The sequence below is a fragment of the Callionymus lyra genome, chromosome 18 (assembly GCF_982586985.1).
Source record: "Callionymus lyra chromosome 18, fCalLyr1.hap1.1, whole genome shotgun sequence".
Taxonomy (NCBI): domain Eukaryota; kingdom Metazoa; phylum Chordata; class Actinopteri; order Syngnathiformes; family Callionymidae; genus Callionymus; species Callionymus lyra.
In genome coordinates, this window is record NC_141835.1 from 5247116 (window position 1) to 5274227 (window position 27112).

At 44.2% G+C, this 27112-nt stretch overlaps 2 protein-coding genes across 5 annotated transcripts in view; one reads left to right on the forward strand and one right to left on the reverse strand.

Annotated features, from left to right (window-relative positions):
- iars2 (isoleucyl-tRNA synthetase 2, mitochondrial) lies at positions 1 to 17407 on the forward strand. Of its 3 annotated transcripts, none has more exons than XM_087779297.1 (24): positions 1 to 359; positions 2117 to 2239; positions 2306 to 2459; positions 4286 to 4434; positions 5276 to 5325; positions 5828 to 5928; positions 5982 to 6075; positions 10057 to 10172; positions 10234 to 10403; positions 10537 to 10627; positions 11381 to 11532; positions 11606 to 11766; positions 11832 to 11934; positions 11992 to 12085; positions 13089 to 13157; positions 13425 to 13533; positions 14064 to 14166; positions 14234 to 14356; positions 14427 to 14558; positions 15509 to 15615; positions 15680 to 15825; positions 15884 to 16074; positions 16964 to 17108; positions 17180 to 17407. In XM_087779297.1, the coding sequence occupies exons 1-24, from the start codon at positions 105 to 107 to the stop codon at positions 17317 to 17319; spliced, it is 3078 nt and encodes a 1025-aa protein (XP_087635423.1). In that variant the 5' UTR covers positions 1 to 104; the 3' UTR covers positions 17320 to 17407. The 3 variants fall into 3 exon arrangements, with proteins under 3 accessions (XP_087635423.1, XP_087635424.1, XP_087635425.1); XM_087779298.1 differs by having other exon boundaries at positions 5985 to 6075; XM_087779299.1 differs by lacking the exon at positions 13089 to 13157.
- Positions 17406 to 27112, reverse strand: part of rab3gap2 (RAB3 GTPase activating protein subunit 2 (non-catalytic)) — a 22177-nt gene continuing 12470 nt past the window's right edge. For both annotated transcript variants that reach the window (XM_087779296.1, XM_087779295.1), the window contains 23 exons: positions 26839 to 26978; positions 25870 to 26065; positions 25658 to 25801; positions 24989 to 25071; positions 24659 to 24723; positions 24503 to 24593; positions 24317 to 24441; positions 24046 to 24259; positions 22995 to 23092; positions 22831 to 22939; positions 22601 to 22761; positions 22345 to 22519; positions 22121 to 22279; positions 21378 to 21484; positions 21237 to 21303; positions 21038 to 21108; positions 20947 to 20982; positions 20630 to 20704; positions 18954 to 19169; positions 18801 to 18890; positions 18551 to 18745; positions 18332 to 18496; positions 17406 to 17706 (listed from right to left, as the gene is read on the reverse strand). In XM_087779296.1, the coding sequence (XP_087635422.1) occupies positions 17554 to 17706; positions 18332 to 18496; positions 18551 to 18745; positions 18801 to 18890; positions 18954 to 19169; positions 20630 to 20704; positions 20947 to 20982; positions 21038 to 21108; positions 21237 to 21303; positions 21378 to 21484; positions 22121 to 22279; positions 22345 to 22519; positions 22601 to 22761; positions 22831 to 22939; positions 22995 to 23092; positions 24046 to 24259; positions 24317 to 24441; positions 24503 to 24593; positions 24659 to 24723; positions 24989 to 25071; positions 25658 to 25801; positions 25870 to 26065; positions 26839 to 26978 (2935 nt within the window). In that variant the 3' untranslated portion in view covers positions 17406 to 17553. The remainder of the gene's footprint in view (positions 17707 to 18331; positions 18497 to 18550; positions 18746 to 18800; positions 18891 to 18953; positions 19170 to 20629; positions 20705 to 20946; positions 20983 to 21037; positions 21109 to 21236; positions 21304 to 21377; positions 21485 to 22120; positions 22280 to 22344; positions 22520 to 22600; positions 22762 to 22830; positions 22940 to 22994; positions 23093 to 24045; positions 24260 to 24316; positions 24442 to 24502; positions 24594 to 24658; positions 24724 to 24988; positions 25072 to 25657; positions 25802 to 25869; positions 26066 to 26838; positions 26979 to 27112) is intronic.

A 27112-nucleotide genomic window follows, 5' to 3' on the forward strand; every position in this document is an offset into this window, starting at 1 on the left:
GGAACTGAAGGACAGAATGTTTGTGCAGAAAGTGTGTCAACATTAGAAGCGACGCTTGTTTTTGTTTGTTTGTTTGTTGTCTCTGAACCTTGAAGACGCTTCTAATGCTGCTGAGCAGGATCCCCGCAGCGAGCCACGCATGGAGGTCACGCCGGCTGGGGGGCCTCGTCCGGCGGGTGCTCTCGTGTGACAGCGCCCGCCGTCAGGCTGCCGAGCCGGCCGGAAGTGGAGGAGCTCGGCCTGACGAGGCTGCGGCTCCCGCGGGACAGTACCGGGACACGGTGCTCCTGCCCCGGACCACCTTCCCCATGAAGCTGAGCGGACAGAAGCTGCTGGACAAAGAGCTGCAGATCCAGAAGGTAGGACCAGTATCTTGTTTTTGTTTTGACATGTATACGTTATTTATACCAGTTTATTATCAGTTTATTTTAACAGAACATTCCAGTGACACAAGTATAATTCTCCTGTGATAAATATTAAGAAAGTTATGATTAGTAAAAACGGTTAAAATGGCGATTGCTCACTTAGCTGACTTAGGTCAGTCTGTCAAACTGAGCCTGAGAAACCTGGGTGTTGTATTTGATAAAGACATGTCTCTAGTTCAACACTGAAGAAAACTGACCAGAAACATCATAGAGAAAAATCTCTAAACTAAGGAAAATGTTGTCGGAACATGATCTGGATCTTAGAATCCATGAGTTTGTTTCTTCTCGTCTGGACTATTGTAACAGTTCGTTTTCATGTCTTAACAAGAAGGAGTTGTTTCGCCTGCAGTTCATACTAAACTCTGCAGCCAGAATTCTGAGCCGCTCTAGTAGAAGAACTCACATTTCTCCGATCCTTAAAACTCTTCACTGGCTTCCAGTTTCTTTCAGGATCAACTTTAAAATTCTTACTTTCAGATCTATTCATGGTCAGACCTTCCATCAGTAGATTCTGATCCAGACTTACACCCCAGCTTGGGCTCTGAGGTCTGTGGATCAGAATCTACTGATGGTTCCTGAACACGGTTCAGGACCAGAGGAGAGAAATCCTTCCAGACTGTTGCTCCTAAGCTTTGGAACGATCTCTCTCTTTGATGATCTACTGACTCCTTTAAGAAACATCTTAAGACGTTTTTATTTGTTCAGGCTTTTCCTTGATTTTCTGGAACTCCTGTTGTGTTATCAGTTTTATCTTGATCTTTAAAGTATGTACTTTATTGAATATTGTTTTGATTGTTTAAGCGCTTTGTGACCCTGATCTGGAAAAGCGCTATACAAATAAAAATTACTTACTTACTTACTTAAAATACACTAATTTCAGGTCAAACTTCTTTATCAATATTTAACGTGTGACCTTCTTAGAAATGTCATAACTTGCTTAATATTTACCACATTTAAAAAAATGTTTATATCATCGAAAAGCATGCTTAAAAAAAAAAAAGAAGTTTCGTTATTTCATAACTATGTTTATTATTTTTAATTAACGAATTAACATTGAATTAGAAAATCTGTCTCTAAAAATATGGATAGAAAGAACAAATGAATGAACCCAGTTTGAACAAACACACAATAAACTGTTTAAATATATAGTGATAGGAAACAAAAAGTAAAGTTAATGACATATTTTTAATTGAATTCTTTGCATTAGTGTTGGAAGTGTTAACTTCAGTGGCTGGTAGGACTTTATTATATTATATATTATATCCCAGTGGCTGGGAATTGAATTGCAACACAAAAAAACACGACTTATTTTATCTTAAACACACTTTATCTTATGAACTATAAGATTACTTTGATAACAAATAAAATGATTTTCTTTCAAATCACATTTTAACTCGTACACTATTGTGTACCTGTCAATCAAACGGGTCGAAAAAAACCCCACCATTTTTGTGAGACTCTCAGATAAATGTGTAACTTATAATATTTGAGGTATTCCAAAGTACATTTTTACACGCCTAGATGTTTAGTCCAAGGAAAACTTTGTGTGTACTCGTTCAATCCCAATATTCTTGATAAACTGTGTGTTTCTACGTCATCAGTCAAGTGTTGACATCAAAACTCGGTCAAAAGTGCCTTAAAAAGAGGAGAATCCGGAGAATTCTGGTCCGTAAAGCCAGTCTCTCTTGCAGGAATGTGGATTCGCAGACTTGTACTCGTGGCAGCAGAAGAGAAAAGCCAAGAAAGAGTTCTGCCTTCACGATGGACCCCCGTACGCTAACGGAGACCCTCATGTGGGACACGCCCTCAACAAGGTGAGGTTGATAAAGTGTGGTCATGATCTTCTGGACCACATGTTATTAAACTTCTTTTTGCTCCAGATCCTCAAAGACGTCCGTAACCGGTTCGAGATGCTCCGAGGCCGACGGGTCCACTACGTGCCGGGCTGGGACTGTCATGGTCTCCCCATCGAGCTGAAGGCTCTGGGGGACCTGCAGCCCGAGGGCCTGAGTCCGCTGCAGATCAGGCGGAAAGGTGAGGCTAAAAAAAAAACATGAGTCATGTGGTCTGTAAATTCTGGTGATGACTGAGGACGAGAGGATACAGTGACTCCAGCATCTTTTAAAGCTGATGTTTGGACTTATTTTGGTTTGAAAACAAATGAAAGCAGTTACGACTTCGTCAAGAGTCATGTGGTCTGTAAATACTACAACACCAGAGTCAAGTACTGGACAATACTACATATATATACTTGTTACTACACTATCACAATACCAGAGTCAAGTACTGGACAATACTACACACATATACTTGTTACTACACTATCACAACACCAGAGTCAAGTACTGGGCAATACTACACATATATACTTGTTATACACTATCACAATACCAGAGTCAAGTACTGGACAATACTACATATATATACTTGTTACTACACTATCACAATACCAGAGTCAAGTACTGGACAATACTACACACATATACTTGTTACTACACTATCACAACACCAGAGTCAAGTACTGGGCAATACTACACATATATACTTGTTACTACACTATCACAATACCAGAGTCAAGTACTGGACAATACTACACACATATACTTGTTACTACACTATCACAACACCAGAGTCAAGTACTGGGCAATACTACACATATATACTTGTTACTACACTATCACAACACCAGAGTCAAGTACTGGACAATACTACACCTATATACTTGTTACTACACTATCACAACACCAGAGTCAAGTACTGGACAATACTACACATATATACTTGTTACTACACTATCACAATACCAGAGTCAAGTACTGGACAATACTACACATATATACTTGTTACTGCACTATCACAACACCAGAGTCAAGTACTGGACAATACTACACATATATACTTGTTACTACACCATCACAACACCAGAGTCAAGTACTGGACAATACTACACATATATACTTGTTACTACACTATCACAACACCAGAGTCAAGTACTGGACAATACTACACATATATACTTGTTACTTCACTATCACAACACCAGAGTCAAGTACTGGACAATACTACACATATATACTTGTTACTACACTATCACAACACCAGAGTCAAGTACTGGACAATACTACACATATATACTTGTTACTACACTATCACAACACCAGAGTCAAGTACTGGACAATACTACACATATATACTTGTTACTACACTATCACAACACTAGAGTCAAGTACTGGACAATACTACACATATATACTTGTTACTACACTATCACAACACCAGAGTCAAGTACTGGACAATACTACACACATATACTTGTTACTACACTATCACAACACCAGAGTCAAGTACTGGACAATACTACACATATATACTTGTTACTTCACTATCACAACACCAGAGTCAAGTACTGGACAATACTACACATATATACTTGTTACTACACTATCACAACACCAGAGTCAAGTACTGGACAATACTACACACATATACTTGTTACTTCACTATCACAACACCAGAGTCAAGTACTGGACAATACTACACATATATACTTGTTACTACACTATCACAACACCAGAGTCAAGTACTGGACAATACTACACATATATACTTGTTACTACACTATCACAACACCAGAGTCAAGTACTGGACAATACTACACATATATACTTGTTACTACACTATCACAACACCAGAGTCAAGTACTGGACAATACTACAGATATATACTTGTTACTACACTATCACAACACCAGAGTCAAGTACTCAACAATACTACACATACATACTTGTTACTTCATTATCACAACACCAGAAAAAAATGTCGGTTCAGTTTCTGTCGTCTTCACGAGTCTCTCCCTGCAGCTCGTGAGTTCGCAGAAGCAGCCATGTCTCGCCAGAAGGCGGCGTTCCAGCGCTGGGGCGTCATGGCCGACTGGAACAAGTGCTACTACACGTACGACGGCGCCTACGAGGCGGCGCAGCTCAAGGTTTTCCAGGAGATGTACAGCAAGGTGAGATGTTCAAACTTTCTTCTGGAGCGAGTGAGAAATCATGTTCACGACCGACCTTCAGATAAACACGGTAAAGAACTAGAACATGTGTATTTCCAGAAGAAAATGTAGTGAATGTTGAATCTGCTGAATTTATAAACTGAAATACTTCAAAGTATTAGTATTTAGTCAAAGAAAAAATGTGTGGAAACAGTTGTGAAGTGAAAAAGGTTGAGAAGAAGTAGTAGAAGAATTAGTAGTAGTAGAATTAAGAGTAGAAGTAGTAGTTGTAGTCTCAGTCTTTATGTTCTTCTTCTTATTTTATTCTTATTTATACTTTGTATTGTTTATGAAAAATTGCTGGCTATTGGAAAAAAACAATTTCCCGAAGGAGACCTCCTGAGGGATCAATAAAGTTTTACCTTACCTTACCTTAGTAGGATAATTAGTAGTAATAGAAGTAGAAATAGTAGTCGGAATAGAATAAGTAGTAGAAGTATAATTAGTAAAAGCAGTAGTAGGATTAGTATTAAAAGTACAAGAGGAATTAGTAGTAAATGTAGACGTTTAAGTAGTAGAAGTAGAAAAATAATTAGTAGTATCCGTAGTAGTAAAAGACAAAAGTGTTTTTTAAGTTGAAGTTTCTAGGTGTGAGTAGATGAAAGTAGCTGAAGGTCAAAGTGGAAGGAGTTGAAACACGAGTTGAAGATTCAAGTGATAAAAAAGGTTGAATAAGAGGAATAGAAGAAAGAGTTGAAGAGATGAAAGAAAGAAAGAACAAACCTTCAGCATCCACACATTAAATCATCTAATGTGTCGTTCATGAATGTTTCTCATCAATGTTCACTGTTGTTGGTTTCAGAGCCTCATCTATCAGGACTACAAGCCAGTCTTCTGGTCTCCGTCGTCAAGGTGGGCCGTCTGCAGGGTCACATGACTCCTCCTCACCCTCACCCTCACTCCTCACTCCTTCATCCTCACTCCTTCATCCTCACTCCTTCATCCTCACTCCTTTATCCCTCGCTCCTTCATCTCTCACTCCTTCATCCTCACTCCTTCATCCCTTGCTCCTTCATCCTCACTCCTTCATCCTCACTCCTTCATCCTCACTCCTTCATCCCTTGCTCCTTCATCCTCACTCCTTCATCTCTCACTCCTTCATCCTCACTCATTCATCCTCACTCCTTCATCCCTCACTCCTTCATCTCTCACGCCTTCATCCTCACTCATTCATCTCTCACTCCTCCATCCCTCACTCCTTTATCCCTCACTCATTCATCTCTCACTCCTTCATCCCTCGCTCCTTTATCTCTCACTCCTTCATCCCTCACTCCTCCATCTCTCACTCCTCCATCCCTCACTCCTCCATCCCTCACTCCTTCACCTCTCACTCCTTCATCTCTCACTCCTCCAGGACGGCTCTGGCCGAGGCTGAGCTGGAGTACAACCCTGAACACGTCAGCAGATCCGTTTACGTCACGTTCCCTCTGGTCTCGGCGCCTAAAGTGACGGCAGGTGAGTTCTGACTTAACTAGGTTCGGTTGTTCGTCGCTGACCATCTGTTGAAGCAGGGGGTCTGGAGGGGGTCTCGGTGCTGGTGTGGACCACCCAGCCGTGGACACTCCCGGCAAATCAAGCCGTCTGCTACATGCCCAACGCCCAGTGAGTGTCGTTTCCTTCTGGTCTGTTTACAGAACGTGTTATAAAAGGACTTTGACCTGAATATGTTTATGAGGCAGAGAAACTGCTGCTGTTGAGGCGTGTTCGTCTCTTCTTCCTCGCACACTTACAACTATCAACATGTTAGTGTTCGTCTCTTCTTCCTCGCACACTTACAACTATCAACATGTTAGTGTTCGTCTCTTCTTCCTCACACACTTACGACTATCAACATGTTAGTGTTCGTCTCTTCTTCCTCGCACACTTACGACTATCAACATGTTAGTGTTCGTCTCTTCTTCCTCGCACACTTACGACTATCAACATGTTAGTGTTCGTCTCTTCTTCCTCGCACACTTACGACTATCAACATGTTAGTGTTCGTCTCTTCTTCCTCACACACTTACGACTATCAACATGTTAGTGTTCGTCTCTTCTTCCTCGCACACTTACGACTATCAACATGTTAGTGTTCGTCTCTTCTTCCTCGCACACTTTCGACTATCAACATGTTAGTGTTCATCTCTTCTTCCTCGCACACTTTCGACTATCAACATGTTAGTGTTCGTCTCTTCTTCCTCGCACACTTACGACTATCAACATGTTAGTGTTCGTCTCTTCTTCCTCGCACACTTACAACTATCAACATGTTAGTGTTCGTCTCTTCTTCCTCGCACACTTACAACTATCAAAATGTTAGTGTTCGTCTCTTCTTCCTCGCACACTTACAACTATCAACATGTTAGTGTTCGTCTCTTCTTCCTCGCACACTTACAACTATCAACATGTTAGTGTTCGTCTCTTCTTCCTCGCACACTTACAACTATCAACATGTTAATGTTCGTCTCTTCTTACTCGCACACTTACAACTATCAACATGTTAGTGTTCGTCTCTTCTTCCTCGCACACTTACAACTATCAACATGTTAGTGTTTGTCTCTTCTTCCTCGCACACTTACGACTATCAACATGTTAGTGTTCGTCTCTTCTTCCTCGCACACTTACAACTATCAACATGTTAGTGTTCGTCTTTTCTTCCTCGCACACTTATGACTATCAACATGTTAGTGTTCGTCTCTTCTTCCTCGCACACTTACAACTATCAACATGTTAGTGTTCGTCTCTTCTTCCTCGCACACTTACAACTATCAACATGTTAGTGTTCGTCTTTTCTTCCTCGCACACTTATGACTATCAACATGTTAGTGTTCGTCTCTTCTTCCTCGCACACTTACAACTATCAACATGTTAGTGTTTGTCTCTTCTTCCTCGCACACTTACGACTATCAACATGTTAGTGTTCGTCTCTTCTTCCTCGCACACTTACAACTATCAACATGTTAGTGTTCGTCTCTCCTTCCTCGCACACTTACAACTATCAACATGTTAGTGTTCGTCTCTCCTTCCTCGCACACTTACAACTATCAACATGTTAGTGTTCGTCTCTCCTTCCTCACACACTTACAACTATCAACATGTTAGTGTTCGTCTCTCCTTCTTCGCACACTTACAACTATCAACATGTTAGTGTTCGTCTCTCCTTCCTCGCACACTTACAACTATCAACATGTTAGTGTTCGTCTCTTCTTCCTCGCACACTTACAACTATCAACATGTTAGTGTTCGTCTCTTCTTCCTCGCACACTTACGACTATCAACATGTTAATGTTCGTCTCTTTTTCCTCGCACACTTACGACTATCAACATGTTAGTGTTCGTCTCTTCTTCCTCGCACACTTACGACTATCAACATGTTAGTGTTCGTCTTTTCTTCCTCGCACACTTACGACTATCAACATGTTAGTGTTCGTCTCTTCTTCCTCGCACACTTACAACTATCAACATGTTAGTGTTCGTCTCTTCTTCCTCGCACACTTACAACTATCAACATGTTAGTGTTCGTCTCTCCTTCCTCGCACACTTACAACTATCAACATGTTAGTGTTCGTCTCTCCTTCCTCGCACACTTACAACTATCAACATGTTAGTGTTCGTCTCTCCTTCCTCGCACACTTACAACTATCAACATGTTAGTGTTCGTCTCTTCTTCCTCGCACACTTACGACTATCAACATGTTAGTGTTCGTCTCTTCTTCCTCGCACACTTACAACTATCAACATGTTAGTGTTCGTCTTTTCTTCCTCGCACACTTACGACTATCAACATGTTAGTGTTCGTCTCTTCTTCCTCGCACACTTACAACTATCAACATGTTAGTGTTCGTCTCTTCTTCCTCGCACACTTACAACTATCAACATGTTAGTGTTCGTCTCTTCTTCCTCGCACACTTACAACTATCAACATGTTAGTGTTCGTCTCTCCTTCCTCGCACACTTACAACTATCAACATGTTAGTGTTCGTCTCTCCTTCCTCGCACACTTACAACTATCAACATGTTAGTGTTCGTCTCTCCTTCTTCGCACACTTACAACTATCAACATGTTAGTGTTCGTCTCTTCTTCCTCGCACACTTACAACTATCAACATGTTAGTGTTCGTCTCTTCTTCCTCGCACACTTACAACTATCAACATGTTAGTGTTCGTCTCTTCTTCCTCGCACACTTACAACTATCAACATGTTAGTGTTCGTCTCTTCTTCCTCGCACACTTACAACTATCAACATGTTAGTGTTCGTCTCTTCTTCCTCGCACACTTACGACTATCAACATGTTAGTGTTCGTCTCTTCTTCCTCGCACACTTACAACTATCAACATGTTAGTGTTCGTCTCTTCTTCCTCGCACACTTACAACTGTCAACATGTTAGTGTTCGTCTCTTCTTCCTCGCACACTTACAACTATCAACATGTTAGTGTTCGTCTCTTCTTCCTCGCACACTTACAACTATCAACATGTTAGTGTTCGTCTCTTCTTCCTCGCACACTTACAACTATCAACATGTTAGTGTTCGTCTCTTTTTCCTCGCACACTTACGACTATCAACATGTTAGTGTTCGTCTCTTCTTCCTCGCACACTTACAACTATCAACATGTTAGTGTTCGTCTCTCCTTCCTCGCACACTTACAACTATCAACATGTTAGTGTTCGTCTCTTCTTCCTCGCACACTTACGACTATCAACATGTTAGTGTTCGTCTCTTCTTCCTCGCACACTTACAACTGTCAACATGTTAGTGTTCGTCTCTTCTTCCTCGCACACTTACAACTATCAACATGTTAGTGTTCGTCTCTTCTTCCTCGCACACTTACAACTATCAACATGTTAGTGTTCGTCTCTTCTTCCTCGCACACTTACGACTATCAACATGTTAGTGTTCGTCTCTTCTTCCTCGCACACTTACAACTGTCAACATGTTAGTGTTCGTCTCTTCTTCCTCGCACACTTACAACTATCAACATGTTAGTGTTCGTCTCTTCTTCCTCGCACACTTACGACTATCAACATGTTAGTGTTCGTCTCTTCTTCCTCGCACACTTACGACTATCAACATGTTAGTGTTCGTCTCTTCTTCCTCGCACACTTACGACTATCAACATGTTAGTGTTCGTCTCTTCTTCCTCGCACACTTACGACTATCAACATGTTAGTGTTCGTCTCTTCTTCCTCGCACACTTACGACTATCAACATGTTAGTGTTCGTCTCTTCTTCCTCGCACACTTACAACTATCAACATGTTAGTGTTCGTCTCTTCTTCCTCGCACACTTACAACTATCAACATGTTAGTGTTCGTCTCTTCTTCCTCGCACACTTACAACTATCAACATGTTAGTGTTCGTCTCTTCTTCCTCGCACACTTACGACTATCAACATGTTAGTGTTCGTCTCTTCTTCCTCGCACACTTACAACTATCAACATGTTAGTGTTCGTCTCTTCTTCCTCGCACACTTACGACTATCAACATGTTAGTGGCCTCCTAACTCTATAGCCAATGAGAGTCAAGTATGAATGCATGAGGTCATGAGGTCGCCATGGGTTCACATTGAGGTCACGGTGACAGGAGTCATGTTCCTCTGCAGGTACTCGCTGGTCAGGAGGAGAGACGACGGTCAGAAGCTCCTCGTGGCGAGCGAACGCAGCATCAGCCTCGCGGCGCTGCTGGACACGGAGCTGGAAATCATCCACACCTTCACAGGTAAACGGTTTCCTCTCGCTCGTCCTCCGAGGCGTGAACTTGAGCTCGACTCTCTCCGAAGCTTCGGACCTCGAGGGCGGCGTCTGCCAACACCCGACCCTCGCCGACAGGCAGGTGCCGCTGCTGCCCGCCAACCATGTGACCCTGGCCAAGGGCACGGGGTTGGTCCACACGGCGCCCGCGCACGGCGTGGACGACTACAGCGTGGCCTCGCACTTCAAACTTCCTGTGGTGAGCGACTGTTTCTCACGTCGTTTATCAAGTACTTTTGTCATACTTGTGTTGTTTTATCGTGACATTGTTTCATCGGATTATTCTTGGGTTTGAATCCATTGTAATGTGTTGATGTGTCGTCGTGGCTCAGGAGTGTATGGTGGACGAGGAAGGGAAGTTCACGGATCTGGCCGGAGCCGAGCTGAAGAGTTTGTCTGTGATGACGGACGGGACAGATAAAGGTACTTTGAGATAGAAACCCAGTCAGTGTTTAGGTTAAAACGGAGAGAATATCTTATGGTGCGAATAATCCAAAACATTACGACCAAAGGCAAGGGATACCACAAACACATTTGTTTTCGGGCCTTCGGGTCACTTTGACCCAGAGGCAACACAAGGGATACTAGAAACACATTTATTTTCGGGCCTTCGGGTCAATTTGACCCAGAGGCAACACAAGGGATACTAGAAACACATTTATTTTCGGACCTTCGGGCACCTTGACCCAAAGAAAACACAAGGTATACAACAAACACATTTGTTTTCGGGCCTTCGGGTCACCTTGACCCAAAGAAAACCCAAGGTATAAAACAAACACATTGTTTTCGGGCCTTAGGGTCACCTTGACCCAGAGACAACACAAGGGATACCACAAACACATTTGTTTTTGGGCCTTTGGGTCACCTTGACCCAGAGATAACACAAGGGATACTAGAAACACATTTGTTTCCAGGCCTTCAGGTCACCTTGACCCAGAGATAACACAAGGGATACTAGAAACACATTTGTTTCCGGGCCTTCGGGTCACCTTGACCCAGAGACAACACAAGGGATACTAGAAACACATTTGTTTCCGGGCCTTCGGGTCACCTTGACCCAGAGACAACACAAGGGATACTAGAAACACATTTGTTTCCAGGCCTTCAGGTCACCTTGACCCAGAGACAACACAAGGGATACCACAAACACATTTGTTTTGTACCTGCTGCCCTCAGTGGTCTCCATGCTGAAGGCGTGCGGCGCTCTGCTGAAGGAGGAGAAGGTCGTCCACAGTTACCCGTACGACTGGAGGACCAAGCAGCCGGTCATCATCAGATCCAGCAAGCAGTGGTTCATCAACACGGCCTCGCTCAAGGACAAGGCCAAGGTGAGCCTGGAGGAGAAGAGACGTACGAGATGAATGTTGAAGATGTTCCTGAGATCCTCCTCCTCCTCCTCAGGAAGCTCTGCAGAAGATCCGGGTTCTGCCCGAGTCGGCGCGAGCCAGCATGCTGGCCATGTTGGACCAGCGCACCTACTGGTGCATCTCCAGGCAGAGGAGCTGGGGCGTCCCCATCCCCGTCTTCTACCGCAAGGAGACGGGCGAGCCGCTCGTCAACAAGTACGACCCCTGACCCCTGACCTCCTCGTGACCCGAACGGTTCTGACCTTCTCTGCCCCCCGCAGACACACGGTGACCCACGTGGCCAAGCTCTTCAAGGAGCACGGCAGCGACTGCTGGTGGGAGCTCCCCCTGGAGACCCTGCTGCCGCCGGACGTCCTGAAGAAGGTGAGAAGGTCTTGATGCTGGAGAGACGACTCAAGGTCAACGTCTGCTGGTCCTCAGAGCAAGGCCGGGTCGGTCCAGGACTACGAGCGTGGAGAAGACGTGCTGGACATCTGGTTCGACAGCGGCTCGTCGTGGGCGGCCGTTCTAGAAGGTGACGAGAAGTTTGTGCAGAAAACCAGAGATGTTCTAGGAATAGACTCAGAAATTAAGACTCAATTATATTTGTAGAGCGCTTTTCCAGACCAGGGTCACAAAGCGCTTAAACAATCAAAACAATATTCAATAAAATATATACTTTAAAGATCAAGATAAAACTGAGAACAACATGTTATAAGTAGAAGAAAAACAAACAAACAAACGAAATCGTCATATTCCTGCGACGTTAAATCTCCGTGAAGTCGTAGTTTGTATGAAGACATGTTTGGCTCCCTCTAGAGTACAACGTGTGTAATTGCAAATACGTAAAAAACTGCGTTAGCGTGTAGATTTTGTTTAAATAATTAAAAAACATTCTTTTTTTTAAATTGGAGTTTCACGTTTTATTTTACTTTAAAAAAACAAAAAAACAAAAACATCGCAGACACGCTGCCTTAAAGACGTTCAGTGGTCACGTGGTCGACCGGTCCCTAAAGTAGAGGTGATGTCGGTAAAACCACGATCCGCTGCGCGGGTCATGACCTTTCAAAATAAAACCAATAGTCATACAAAAAGAGAAAAATATTCTGACAAAGCTAAATAAATGTATTTATATATATATATTATATATTTTTTAAAAATTAGACTCAGATTGTATCATCTTGTTCTTTCTCTTTGTTATTTTATTTTTATGAATAATTGCTGTATTGCTGTGTCTAATTGGAACAAAACAATTTCTTCCTCTCACACTTACAACTATAAATTAAGTTCTACCTAATCTAACCTAAATAGTTTTTCCGGCTTATTATTAATAATATATAATATAATATAATAATATTAATCATTAAAATTGACGAAGGTGAGCTGGAGTCGGTCAAACGGCTTAAAAAGGAAGTGAGTGATTCAACATGGTTGTCACGGCGACGGAGTCTCAGCCTGAACCGTCGAGTTGTCCATCCTTGGTGACGAGACTCAAGAGTGTTCTTGTGTTTGTTGTGGTTCTTCTCCGGCCCCCGAAGACATGGACGAAGACCCCGAGGAGGCGGAGTCGAGCCTCAGCTGGCTCCCGGCTTCACTGCGGGTCACAGGTTCAAATCCCCCTCGTCTGGTCCCAAACTGCTCGCTCTGTCACTGCTTCAGGGTCTGCCTTCGAGTGCTTGTAGGACCACTTTAAGGGGGGCAGCATGGAAGAAGGTCTCGCATGAAGGTTTCCAAGAGTCTCCTGGACTTTCTCTTCTCCTAACAGACGCTCGTGTTTCCGTCGCAGCCGTTTCTTCCTCTTTTTCCAGACGTTTCCCCCAAACTAACCCGAGCGACTCGTCTTCTGAACCCTAACTGATCTTCTCCTGCCGCAGAGTCGGACTCCAGGGCCGACGCCTACGTGGAGGGCAAGGACCAGCTGGGGGGCTGGTTCCAATCCTCGCTGCTCACCAGCGTCGCCGTCAGGAACAAGGCCCCGTACAAGTCAGTGTTACTGTTACCTTTTTTATTAAGCATTTAATTCATGGTATTTGTATTGATTAAATGACATTTATTTTCAATTATTTAATATTTATTATCAAAATTATTAGTATTATTATTACATGTTTGATATTTTAATTCCAATAAATCAAAAAGTGCATTTTATAAATTCAACAATTCCTCATTTGTAACCTTTTGAATTCAATATAAAAATGTTATAGGTTTATTAATGTAATATATGTATACAATCGACAACTATATATATTTATATATTGAATGTAAAATGCTAAAAACATGAAAAACTTTTAAAAAAATCATTATATATTATATATATAAAGACAAGTATCATTTAAGTCGATCTTTTAATCTAAAATAATATTGAACTCCATTATTTTTAAAATGATTTAATGCTTAAGAAAAACATTTGAAATGTTAAATCCAACCATTAATTAATTAATTAATTAATTAATTAATTACTTTGACTCTGATCTACTTCTATAGTGTTTATGTAACTGATAACGAACCTGCTGCAGATCTCTGGTGGTCCACGGCTTCGTGGTCAGTGAAAAGGGCGAGAAGATGTCGAAGTCCGTGGGTAACGTGGTGGATCCGGACGTGGTCATCAACGGAGGAGAGGTCAGAGGTCACTCATCCACGAACACTAGAACCATCGTCTCTCAAACTCTCACCGCTTCAACCTCAGGGCGGCAGCGGCGCGATGTACGGCGCCGACGTCCTGCGCTGGTGGGTCGCCGGGTCCAACGTCTTCTCCGAGGTCCAGATCGGACCCAAGGCGCTGAGTTCTGCCAGAGAAAACGTCTTCAAGGTACGAGCGGCGGCGGCGTCGCCTTCACGCTGCTCACTTCCTGTTGCTCACTTCCTGTGTCTCCTCGCAGCTCAGGAACAGCCTCAAGTTCCTCCTGGGGAACCTGAACGGCTTTGACCCCAGAACTCAAGCTGTGGACCCTCAAGAGATGATGTACATCGACCAGTACATGCTGCACCTGCTGCGGGGGTTCAGCATGAAGGTACAAGTACATGCTTAAATACTGCGACCGTTTTTACACGCATTCAACAGCACTGTAGTAGTTTAAAGCTTTGTGTTTTAAAATATATATTTTTATCATAATTATTGAATGGTTTATATGGTAAAAAAGTGTTGGTAAATTAGATGACTGAGGACAAGAGGATACAGTGACTCCAGCAGCTTTTAAAGCTGTTTGGACATATTTTTGTTTGAAAACAAATGAAAGCAGTTACGACTTCATCAAGAGTCACGTGGTCTGTAAATACTACAACACCAGAGTCAAGTACTGGACAATACTACACATATATCCTTGTTACTATACCATCACAACACCAGAGTCAAGTACTGGACAATACTACACATATATCCTTGTTACTATACCATCACAACACCAGAGTCAAGTACTGGACAATACTACACATATATACTTGTTACTACACTATCCCAACACCAGAGTCAAGTACTGGACAATACTACACATATATACTTGTTACTACACTATCACAACACCAGAGTCAAGTACTGGACAATACTACACATATATACTTGTTACTACACTATCACAACACCAGAGTCAAGTACTGGACAATACTACACATATATACTTGTTACTACACTATCCCAACACCAGAGTCAAGTACTGGACAATACTACACATATATCCTTGTTACTTTACCATCACAACACCAGAGTCAAGAACTGGACAATACTACACATATATACTTGTTACTACACTATCACAACACCAGAGTCAAGTACTGGACAATACTACACGTATATACTTGTTACTACACTATCACAACAACAGAGCCAAGTTGACGACAATACTCTACATATATACTTGTTACTACAGTACTACTTTATATAAGTATATGGTATCGTTGAGCCAGTACCAGTGTCTAGATCACATGCCTCTACAGGACACTGAGGCAGAAGCTGGTTTGTGTTCAGGTCACAGACGCCTACAGTGAGTTCGATGCTGCACGAGTCGTGCGCCTCCTTCAGTCCTTCACCAGCAGAGAACTGTCCAGCTTCTACTTGAGCATCATCAAGGACCGGTCAGTCCACGGATGACACCTGTGGGTCCACGGATGACATACTTAATGGTCCTCTTACCACCAGGTTGTACTGCGACCCAGAAGACTCTCTGGGCCGGAGGTCCTGCCAGACGGTCCTGGAGGAGATCCTGGACGGAGTCACCAGAGCTGTCGCTCCGATCCTTCCACACCTGGCTGAGGAGGTCTACCTGCACGCCCCGGGCCACGACGGTGAGTGACTCCAGCCCTTCTGCGAAGACCACGTCGGTTCTAAACACCTCCGCCTCAGAGGGCGAGACCCTGTTCCGGAGCGGGTGGATCAAGAGCAGCTCTGTGTGGAGGCGCCCGGGTCTGGAGGAGGCGGTGGAGGGAGCGACCGCCATCAGAGACTCCTTCCTGTCCACCATCGCGGGGAAGAACCCGGCGCAGCACGAGCTGACGGTCGCCATCGAGCCGGGCCTGCTGTTCGAACTCATGGAGGTACAAACGCCATCTCGGGGTCCACGTCCTGAAAGAACCTCCAACTAAATCTGAAGTCCACATTTTTTGGTTTAACGTTTATTTCAACTTTCAAAGTCAACATTGCATGCGAGGCGTCGGTTCTTCTCAACGACCCTCTCAGTAACGCTGACCTGAACAGCTTCCGTAATGCTTTGCCGCCCAGCTGACCAATCACAACCATCGGTCCCTTTTGACATTGAATTTAATTACCGTATTTTCCGGAGAACAAGTCGCTCCAGCAATAAAATGCATAATAAAGAAGGAAAAAACATATATAAGTCGCACTGGAGTATAAGTCGCATTTTGGGGGGAAATTTATCTGATAAAATCCAACACCAAGAACAGACATGTGACCTTGAAAGACAATTTAAAATAAAACTAGAGGCAACAACAGAATAATTGTACGTTACGTTACATGAACTGAGAACCTGGTATGTTAACATAACATATGAAGAGTTATTCAGAGAACTATAGCATAAATAACTAACAAGTTTACCAAACCATCCGTGTAACTCCAAATAACTCTAATCACATGAAATCTTCATCCTTTTAAACAACTAACTAACTCCGGAGGTAGAAGATGCGACGCTTCCTCTTCTACGTGGACATTATCAACACAGGCCTAGAGCGCCCTCTGGCGGTTTAGCGTGAAAATAACGTGAAATGATAAACCGGTAATAATGTGTTAATAATTTCACACATAAGTCGCTCCAGAGTATAAACTATACAAACTATGAAAAAAAACTGCCACTTATAGTCCGGATAATACGGTAGTTGCGTCACTAGATGGAGCAGATTTGCCAGGACATGGCGACCACTGTGTTTGTGTCGATACGATGTGTGTTTTTAAGTGTGTTTTCATCTGCAGTCCCTCCAGGAAGAGCCCACCTCCACCTGCTCGCAGCTGGTGGAGCTGATGATGTCGGCGCGGGTCAACCTGTGCGGCCAGCTGCCCCGAGACCTCCCGCCCGACGCCCTGCTGAGCCACGGCAGCTTCCTGATCAACCTGGAGGGTGAGCACCCCGTCGCGTGACCCCCAGGGGGCGCTAGAACTCTTGACCCCGATCCCTTTTTGTGGCCGCAGGCGGCGTGATCCGCGAGGACAGCCCGTACAGCATCGCTGTGGTGCCCACGACGGCCCAGCGCTGCCAGAGATGTTGGCGCCACAACGTGGAGTCGCCGGATTGTTTGTGTCCGCGCTGCCAGAAGGTCGTCGCCCGGTGAGATGTCGTCGTCGTCAAGGGAACGAGAGTTTACATTGTCACCGTGTGACAAAGACCGGCTTGTGTTTTGTTAATAAAAGTGTCGAATTGAGCAGGAAATCTTTATTTCGGAGTCGCTCGCGGTCAAACGTTTACTCGCAAGACGCGATTTTGGCACAAAAGTGACGTTGATTTCGGTTTGAAAGAGTTTTTAACGTGATGGGGCTCCTCAGAGTTCACCTGTGGTCAGGTGTGTTCAGGCCTCGGGCGCCAGAGCCTCCACCGCCTCCATCAGGTGCAGCGCCAGACTGTACTGAGCGTGGTTCTCCGGCAGCATCTCGATCAGGCGGCCGACCAGCCTGCTGGTCTGCGGCAGAGGCACCAGGGGGCAGCGCAGCTCACTGGGGTCCTGTGGAAACAAGGTTAGAAGAAGATCTGGATTATAGAAGAATTCATTATTTTTTTTAAGTTTCAAATATACATTTAATTTTCAGATGTAAGAGTTAAAAAAAAAAAAAACTCTTACACTGACTCTACAGTAGGTGGCAGCAGAAACAAAAGTGGTCGGAGACAAAGCGTTGTTTTTATTGTGTTTTCGGGGGTTTTTTTGTTGTTAAAAAGGCATCTAAGTATTCACTTATTTTTATTTATGCACTTTGAATTTACATTAAAAAAATAAATCACAAATCGCAATATTGGTTTAAAACAAAGCATTGGTAAAATAAATGTTTTCCATTACATATCACAATATAAGAAAAATATATATATAAATATTAATATATATATAAAAACAACAAATGTATATATATTAAAAATAGATTGCAATACTGGTAAAAATAAGTAAAACAATCACATAATGAATCACTATATTGTTGTGTAACTCAGTATGTGTGGGTTTTATTTAAATATTAATATACATTATGTTATTTACAATATCCAGACACGTTTATTTTTAAAGCACATGCTAAAAATTGGTAGAAAAAATATGTTTCCCCAAATTGTCGACCGCTACGGAACGATAAAGTTTGACTCACCATGGCCTTGAGCCAGGTGCATAAGGTGGGCGGCAGGCGGGCGAGCAGCTCCATCGCCGGCTGCGTCTGCGTCTGGTTGTGCAGCAGCGAGTAACTTAACCTTTGACCCGTCAAGACCAGCAGCTGTGAGCCCAGCACGTCCCGGTCCTCCACCTCCAGCATGGCCTGAGGAGGGATCTGGTCAGTCGCGAGGAGCCGAGACCTCCTTCTGTTCCTCACCTCTTCCGCCTGAGGGTCCAGGCCTTGGTTGTAGAGCTGACACACCAGGTGGCGCCGCAGGATGTCGGGGTTGACCTGCAGGAGGGAGCCCAGGTCCAGACACAGCGAGGGCCACCAGGGGGCCTTCGGTCCATCCTCAGGAGGGGAAGCAGAGTCTAGAGACTGGACCCAGCTGTCCAGGACTCGCAGCAGGAACTGTCACAGGGTTCAGGCTCAGAGTTTGGTCCCTCATGATGAGGTTCTCAAGTACCTCCTGACGCAGCAGCACCAGACCCGGGTCCATGTCTCCGCTGGGCATCAGCTGGATGGTCATCAGGTCTCTGAAGAACGCGTTCTTGCCCTGAACAACGACCAGACCTCAGTGACCCTGAAACAACCCAGACCAGAACGAGGGACTCCTGACCTTGCCGTCGAACAGACCGAGAGGCTTGACCTTCACGTTGAAGGTCATGGCGGCGTGCATGATGGAGGCCAGCAGGCAGTGGTGCTGCACCAGCGGGTAGTGGACGCCCTTCTGCTCCAGGGCCAGCTCCGCGATGGAGGCCGGACCCTCGGTGCCCGACCAGACCTCCTCCATGGACAGCTCCGGAGGAGGAACCTCTTCTGCTGCTGCATCCACCTGCAGGGGGCGACGGAGTTCAGCTTAGAAACATTTAAAATCGTGTCATTGCGGAGATAAAAGTTTGAACGTTAGATGATCTTCATTAGTTTGACATTCTCACTTGAATTCAACCGCTTCACTCGCACCTGCCTGATGAACACATGCTGCCCCCTGCTGGTCGGAGGTACATCTCACCAAGATGCAGAGCAAACTTACAAAGATGCTTTTTTTGTCAATATGTTGTCTTAGCCTGGTGTGTGTGTGTTTGTATGAGTCTGTGTGTGTGTGTGTATATCTACGTGCATGTGTCCGTAGGGGTGTTTCTGTATGGCTGTGTGTGTGTGTGTGTGTTTTTGCATGTGTCTGTTGTGCGTATTTGTGAGTGTTTCTTTAAGTATATATTTGTGTATGCGTGTCTGTATGTGTCAGTGTGTGTGCATATGTGTGTTTCTCAATGGGCCCGTTTGTGTATGTATAGGTGTGTGTTGTATTTGTTTTCTGTCTGTTTATGTATGTGTGTCTCTATGCGTCGGTGTGTCTGTACATGTGAATTTCTGTATGAGCCTGTGTGTGTGTGTGTGTGTGGGTGGGTGGGTGGGTGGGTGAGTGTGTCAGTATGGTGCGTGTGTGTGTGCGTCAATATGGTGGGTGTGTGTGTGCGTCAGTATGGTGTGTGTGTGCGTGTGTGTGTGTCAGTATGGTGCGTGTGTGTGCGTCAGTATGGCGTGTGTGTGTGTGTGTGCGTCAGTATGGTGCGTGTGTGTGTGTGTGTGCGTCAGTATGGTGTGTGTGTGTGTGTGTGTGTCAGTATGGTGCGTGTGTGTGTGTGTGTGTGTGTGCGTCAGTATGGCGTGTGTGTGTGTGTGTGCGTCAGTATGGCGTGTGTGTGTGTGTGTGTGTGTGCGTCAGTATGGCGTGTGTGTGTGTGTGTGTTTGTGCGTGTGTGCGTCAGTATGGTGTGTGTGTGTGTGTGCGTCAGTATGGTGTGTGTGTGTGTGTGTGTGCGTCAGTATGGTGTGTGTGTGTGTGTGTGTGTGTGCGTCAGTATGGTGTGTGTGCGTCAGTATGGTGTGTGTGTGGGTGTGCGTCAGTATGGTGTGTGTGTGTGCGTCAGTATGGTGTGTGTGTGTGTGTGCGTCAGTATGGTGTGTGTGTGCGTGTGTGTGTGTGTGTGTGTGTGCGTCAGTATGGTGTGTGTGTGTTCGTGTGCGTCAGTATGGTGTGTGTGTGTGCGTCAGTATGGTGTGTGTGTGTGCGTCAGTATGGTGTGTGTGTGAAGAGACACGGACACACAACAACACACCTTCATTTCTATGAACTAAAGGACGGTCGTCAAAGTAAACATCAAATCCTCTCACGGTTCACAGCAGAGGTGCTAGCGTAGCGTAGCATCCATGCTCTGCACGACCGTCGCGCTCACTTACGTAGAAGGCGAGAAACGAGAAAGGCGACTGATTTTTAACCAACAGTTCCGTCACCTCCATGAGAACCTGCAGCAGCTGGACCAGGCAGCCCAGGAACGACGTCAGCGCCTTGTCTCCCATCCCCACGTCCTGCACACACACACACACACACACACACACACACACACACACACACACACACACACACACACACACACACACACACACACACACACACACACACACACACACACACACACACACACACACACACACACACACACACACACACACACACACACACACACACACACACACACACACACACACACACACACACACACGAATGTTAGCTTCAGCTCTGGGAACCAAAGGCAGAGAGTCCGACTCACCCGTCGACACAGCCGGTCTTTGGGGGCTTTACCAACCTTAAATAAAACACAGGGGTGAGCATCAGCTGACGTGACACACGACTGGACTCACCTTCTCCATGAGATACGCCGTCGCTGAGAAACGCTTGACGATGAACGTGCTCCACATCATCGTGCAAATACCTGCCGGAGAAGAAGGTTTTTTTTTAACTCAACGCACGTGTAGTTACACTGTTCTGACAGCAGAGGGAGCCAGAAACAAATGTTTACGTTGCTAATTGAATCATTTAAAGTGAGGAAGATAAACTCACCGAGCTGGACGTGTGGACTCGAGACTAACTTGAGATGATCCACAGCTCGACATAAATACTGACCCTCCTGAGAACAAGAGGAAGGATCACGAGGTCAGAAGAACGGTCGTTTGACTGTGGAGTGTGTGGGGGGGGGTGTACCTCGGGGTCTTTGTTCCACTGAACCACGTACTCCCAGCAGCAGTGAGCCAGCAGCAGGTCCGGGGAGAGCGAGTGAGGGAACCGTTGACAGGCCGCCATCAAGAGTTCTATGACAATCATGGTTTATGTGAGCATGAGTGGGTGAGAGTCAACAGAGTATTGAATGATTGAGTTCAAAAAATGTTGACTTTTTAAATTGAATTGTTTTTGATGTAAGCTTTGATCTACTTTAAATAATTTAATTGAATATTTTGTATATTGAAAGCTTGCATTTTTGGAAAAATATTACATTTAAAATTGAATGTTTTCAAAATGAATGTGATTGTTTTTACATATAGAGTTTGAGTACTAATTATTAGCTGACGATGTATAAACACTGGTGCGTCAATTCATGATGGAAGATTCCATTGTCTGGTGTTTCTTACATTTTTATATTGAATTTAAAAGGCTACAGATTGAAAAATATAGAATTTAGAATATTTATTTTTGAATTATTGGAGTTTCAATGTCAAACTCTACGTCCAAAATATTATTCAGTTTGAAAATACTTAATTTTTTTAATTAAAATATTAAAAGAAACAGACAAAATTAGTGGATCAAAGATTAATTTGATTCCTACAAATGTTGAAACTTGTAATTATTGTTTTTTTAATGTTAAATTCGACCATTCAATATCCATTTTTACATCAATTAGTACAATAAATGAGCTAAAGGTAGTGAAAATAAGTAGAGAAAAGTCTCACCTGCTGCTCTGTCTTCCTCCTCCGTCCTCTTCTCTTTCTCCGTCTGCTCCTGTTGATCTTCCTCCTCTTTACAGTCGTTCGTTTGCAGGATTTCCTTCAGTCTCTGCGGCAGGAAGTCGTGTCTGAAAACCCACTTGGACACGTTGTCGGTGATGCCGCCTGGAGAGGACGAGGAAAAAGGGAAAATGAGGCGGCGTTAAAGGTGAACGAGAGGAAAACGTTACCTGTCCCTCCCTCCAGCAGACTCTTGATGGAACACTGTGCCACAGCGCCCCCTGCTGGACTGGAGCTGGGAGCGACGAGCAGGAGCGTCTGCAGGACCAGCACGTCCTCCAGCTGCCGCACACACACCAGCCACTGCTCCAGCTCCAGAGACACCGCCTCCCACTCCGACTGCAGCTGCACACCGGCCGGGACGCAGGAGGGTCAGGAACTTTAAAATCTTCAAGGGGTCTTTCATTTTCTCACGGGATTCTGTACCTTACTGTCACCGCGGCTCGCTATGGTCGCTTTGGCGGCGCGGTGAGCGACGAGCGCCGCGAGCAGAGCGGCAGCAGCGTTGTGAGACTGGACACAAGACTGGCGAACCTGCTGCCACCAGGGGGAGACAGACTGAGGGTCCCACGATTCCTCCACCGCACCTGATGGATCAGAAGAAGCTTTCTTAGGTGACGTTCTTCAAAGAGATATAAAGCCACAGCGTGAGCAACCTTTCATGTTGCTGAGGATGACGAGGAGCGAGTGAAGGTTCCGGACACTTTCGGGCGTGTTCTGCAGAACTTCCTTCTCCCGCTGCAGCCACACGTTGAGCAGCAGCGACTGCAGGAGAAGAAGAACATTAGAAACAACACGACGTCTTCGTCCGACGTCTCACCAGGAGTTGCTGAGGACTGATCCCAGCCTGTTGCACCGTCTCACACAGTCTTTGGAGAGAACTTGTGCCGCATAAACACCCCCAGAACACGAAAGACCCTGAGAGAATGAAACACATTTGTCAATGTATACAATATATTGTAATATATAGTAATAGTAGTAACAAGTATATATGTGTAGTATTGTCGAGTACTTGGCTCTGGTGTTGTGATACTGTAGTAACAAGTATATATGTGTAGTATTGTCCAGTACTTGACTCTGGTGTTGTGATAGTGTAGTAACAAGTATATATGTGTAGTATTGTCCAGTACGTGACTCTGGTGTTATGATAGTGTAGTAACAAGTATATATGTGTAGTATTGTCGAGTACTTGGCTCTGGTGTTGTGATAGTGTAGTAACAAGTATATATGTGTAGTATTGTCCAGTACTTGACTCTGGTGTTGTGATAGTGTAGTAACAAGTATATATGTGTAGTATTGTCCAGTACTTGACTCTGGTGTTGTGATAGTGTAGTAACAAGTATATATGTGTAGTATTGTCCAGTACTTGACTCTGGTGTTGTGATAGTGTAGTGACAAGGATATATGTGTAGTATTGTCCAGTACTTGACTCTGGTGTTGTAGTATTTACAGACCACATGACTCTTGACGAAGTTGTAACTACTTTCATTTGTTTTCAAACCAAAATATGTCCAAACATCAGCTTTAAAAGCTGCTGGAGTCACTGTATCCTCTCGTCCTCAGTCATAGCCAGGATCGATTATGCGTGGTATGATTGGCCGAAAGTTCAAGTACTCTTGGTTTAGTCTGGTGGCATTTATATCGAATTTAAAAGGCTACGAATAAAAAAATGTATTATCAAACTCCATGTTATATTTTATTGTTTCAATTCAGTTATTTTAAAAGCAAAAAACTAATTAAATGATTCAATAAGAACAAATTCAAATTACGATATACAAATGATTTAAATGAAAAAAAACAAAAAAAGACTATGATAAAAAAGGAAAAGAAGGTACAGTTCTGACAAACGTTTAAATGTTTGCTCTGCTCACCAAGCTGGTTCCACTCGGGCTCGGAGCGCTGCACCAGTCTGACCCGGCCGCCCTCGCAACACTCCATCTGAGACAAGAAGGTCTGGAACGACAGCGGCGAGTCCGGAGAGTCTTGGGCGAAGGAGACGCTGGGTCTGGAGGTGAGCCCGGCGTATCGCAGGAGGGTGGCCTCCACGCGAGCCAGGTCCTCTTCCAGGCCCTCGGGGGAGTCCAGCTGCTCCACAGGAAGTGACGTTTAGAACCGACGCGTCAAGACTACGAGTCTTCTCACCTCTTCCGAGGGTTCCCCCAGGGTTCCTGCGGCGGAGTGCAGCTGCTGGATGTCGGCGTAGAGCCGGAGAAGTTTGAGTTGCGACGAGCACAGTTGCACCAGCGCCGACTCCACTTCCTCCGGGTCTAGAAAAAAAACGATAATCCATCAGATCCAATGACATTTCATCATGAAGAACCGCACAACCTTGTTCCTGCAAACTGCCGAGCAACGCCTGGATCACGTTGCTCAGACATGAGACCGGAACGTTCTTGTTCGACAGCAGAGACTCCAAACCCTGAAGCAAAAAGACACATTTAGTATTTTTTTTTTATTGACGAGTATATTCACTGACGGATGTACCTGCTTCTTAATGGCCGGATGTTTTATCTCCAGCAACACATCTTTGGCTTCAGTCTCCAGGAAATCTGAGGGGAAATATTTCACGGTCAATCACACAAGGGGTCTAAAGTCTTTTAACAGACGAGGTCGCTGAACAAAGTGTATCTTTACCAAACTGTCTCCGTTTAATTGTTGAAATAACATGATCTTATATTAAACACGGGTATCTTTACAGGTCACCATATCAACATAAACATCTACTTCGGTTTTGACTCGACCATCAAGTGAGCCACGAGTCTGACACGTGAACATTATAGATCAAAAAACACGTGTATTTTCATTTCCTCTCACCAGGCTCCAGATCTCGACTCCTCAGTAAGTTCGTCAGTCTCTTCAACAGATGCATGTCTTTGGCTCGTTCACTCTTCTTGTCGCTGTACAAGAAACACGGACTAAATTAACTTAAGATCTTTTTTAAAAACCTCTTTCAAAAATCGATATATCCATAAAAGATGCCATTAATAAAAGATCATCTCACCAAACGGTTTTATTTATAGAACCTTTATTATATTGTTAAACTGATAAAAACTTTATTTTCTACTCACCCTCATGTCGACTAGTGTCTGGATTATTTTCAGAGTAATCTGTTCTTTTGAGAGTTATAGACAAATGTTTGTTCATTTTAATGTAGCGACTGGTGTGCAGTCGTCTTCGTCTTCGTCCAAAAAGACACTTCAAAACTCCAAAATACCTCTATACTGCTCGGCGCTACATTAAAATGAACAAACATTTTTGTCTATAACTCTTATCAGAACAGATTACTCATCAGTCGACATGAGGGCGAGAAGAAAATGAGAAAAGTTTGAATTTTGGGTGAACTATACTTTAAGATGGAACAAAATTATAAAGTGAAATGACATAAAATGTGTCAAAAATGGCTCAAATTCACGGTGAAAAGATTTATAAAACGAATCAATTGTCAAAGACGCTGCTCTAAATAGCAGCGGGAGTGAGACATACCTGAGGGCCAGGTGGAAAGGGATGTTGACGGTCCTCATGGCTCCTGTGGTGGGATCCAGCAGACAGACCTGCTGAGTGTGCAACTGCCATCCCTGACTGGTCACACTGTTCACCCCCATGAGTCTGTAGCCGGCGTACAGCAACCTGGAGACGAGCACCAGACGTTATGAATGCAACTCTCAGAGATCTGACTCTATGACACGTTTGTTCACCTGCAGTGTTTTCCGACGGTGAAGGCTCCCACCCGAGGTCCGTGCTGCATCGCCCAGACCTCCAGGATGCCTCGCCGCGGGGCGTAGATCACCAGGAATAAGGCGCGTCGTCTGGGCAGCGAGGACGAAGGCGAGAACTCTCGATCTCCTCGCTCCTCTGGAACCTGAAGCCAACCCAGCTGAGCATCTCTGTAACCTGTGAGGAGCACGTTTACGTTCAGTTTACTCCAGTTATTAACCATCTTATGCTCTTTTAATACCGTATTTTCCGGACTAAAAGTCGCTCAGGAGTACAAGTCGCACCAGCCATAAAATGCATAATAAGTAAGTAAGTAAGTAATTTTTATTTGTAGAGCGCTTTTCCAGACCAGGGTCACAAAGCACTTAAACAATCAAAACAATATTCAATAAAGTATATACTTTAAAGATCGAAAAGAAGGAAAAAAACATATATAAGTTGCACTGCAGTATAAGTCGCATTTTTGGTAACATGCTAAGAAGTTTACCAAACCATCCGTGTAACTCCAAATAACTCAAATCACATGAAATCTTCATCCTCTGTGTCACTTTTAAACAACTAACTAACTCCGGAGGTAGAAGATGCGACGCTTCCTCTTCTACGTGGAAATTATCAACACAGGCCTAGAGCGCCCTCTGGCGGTTTAGCGATAAAATAACATGTGAAATGATTTACCGCTAATAATGTGTTAATAATTTCACACATAAGTCGCTCTGGTGTATAAATCCCCGGACAAACTATGAAAAAAACTGCGACTTATAGTCCGGAAAATACAGTACTTAGATTATAAAATAATAAATACTAATCGAGGTTCAGAAATATGAACTCCTAACATTAATCTTAAATCTAAGATAACAATGATCTCAGAGGCAGAAACATGAGAAAAATCAACACACGTTATGAACGTCACAAACATGGCAGGAAGGCTGGTTTGTAAAAGAGCTTCAAACCTTTCCACATGCGGATGGCGACGCCACGAGACAAGTCCAGAAGCGTGACTCGCCCGAAGTCGTCCGTTACACCCGCCAGCGAGTTACACGGCGACAGACAGATGGACTCGCCGTGGCGGCGAGAGTCCGGCAGACCGAATCTAGGGGAGGAAACAGATTTCAGACATAAGAGAAAATATATCTATTTTTCCATATAGAGCGACTATTTGTTATGGGGGTTACGTTCTGAAACATGTTTCATTAAACGAGATCTGCGAGGTAGTGACTAATTACT

What these genes read in the sequence shown, in the direction of transcription:
- iars2 (XM_087779297.1), top strand. Translation starts at nt 105, where the DNA reads ATGCTGCTGAGCAGGATCCCCGCAGCGAGCCACGCATGGAGGTCACGC. An exon ending in TGGGACACGCCCTCAACAAG is followed by an intron (nt 2,240 to 2,305) that starts GTGAGGTTGATA and finishes TTTTTGCTCCAG; the next exon opens with ATCCTCAAAGACGTCCGTAA. An exon ending in GCTGCAGATCAGGCGGAAAG is followed by an intron (nt 2,460 to 4,285) that starts GTGAGGCTAAAA and finishes CTCTCCCTGCAG; the next exon opens with CTCGTGAGTTCGCAGAAGCA.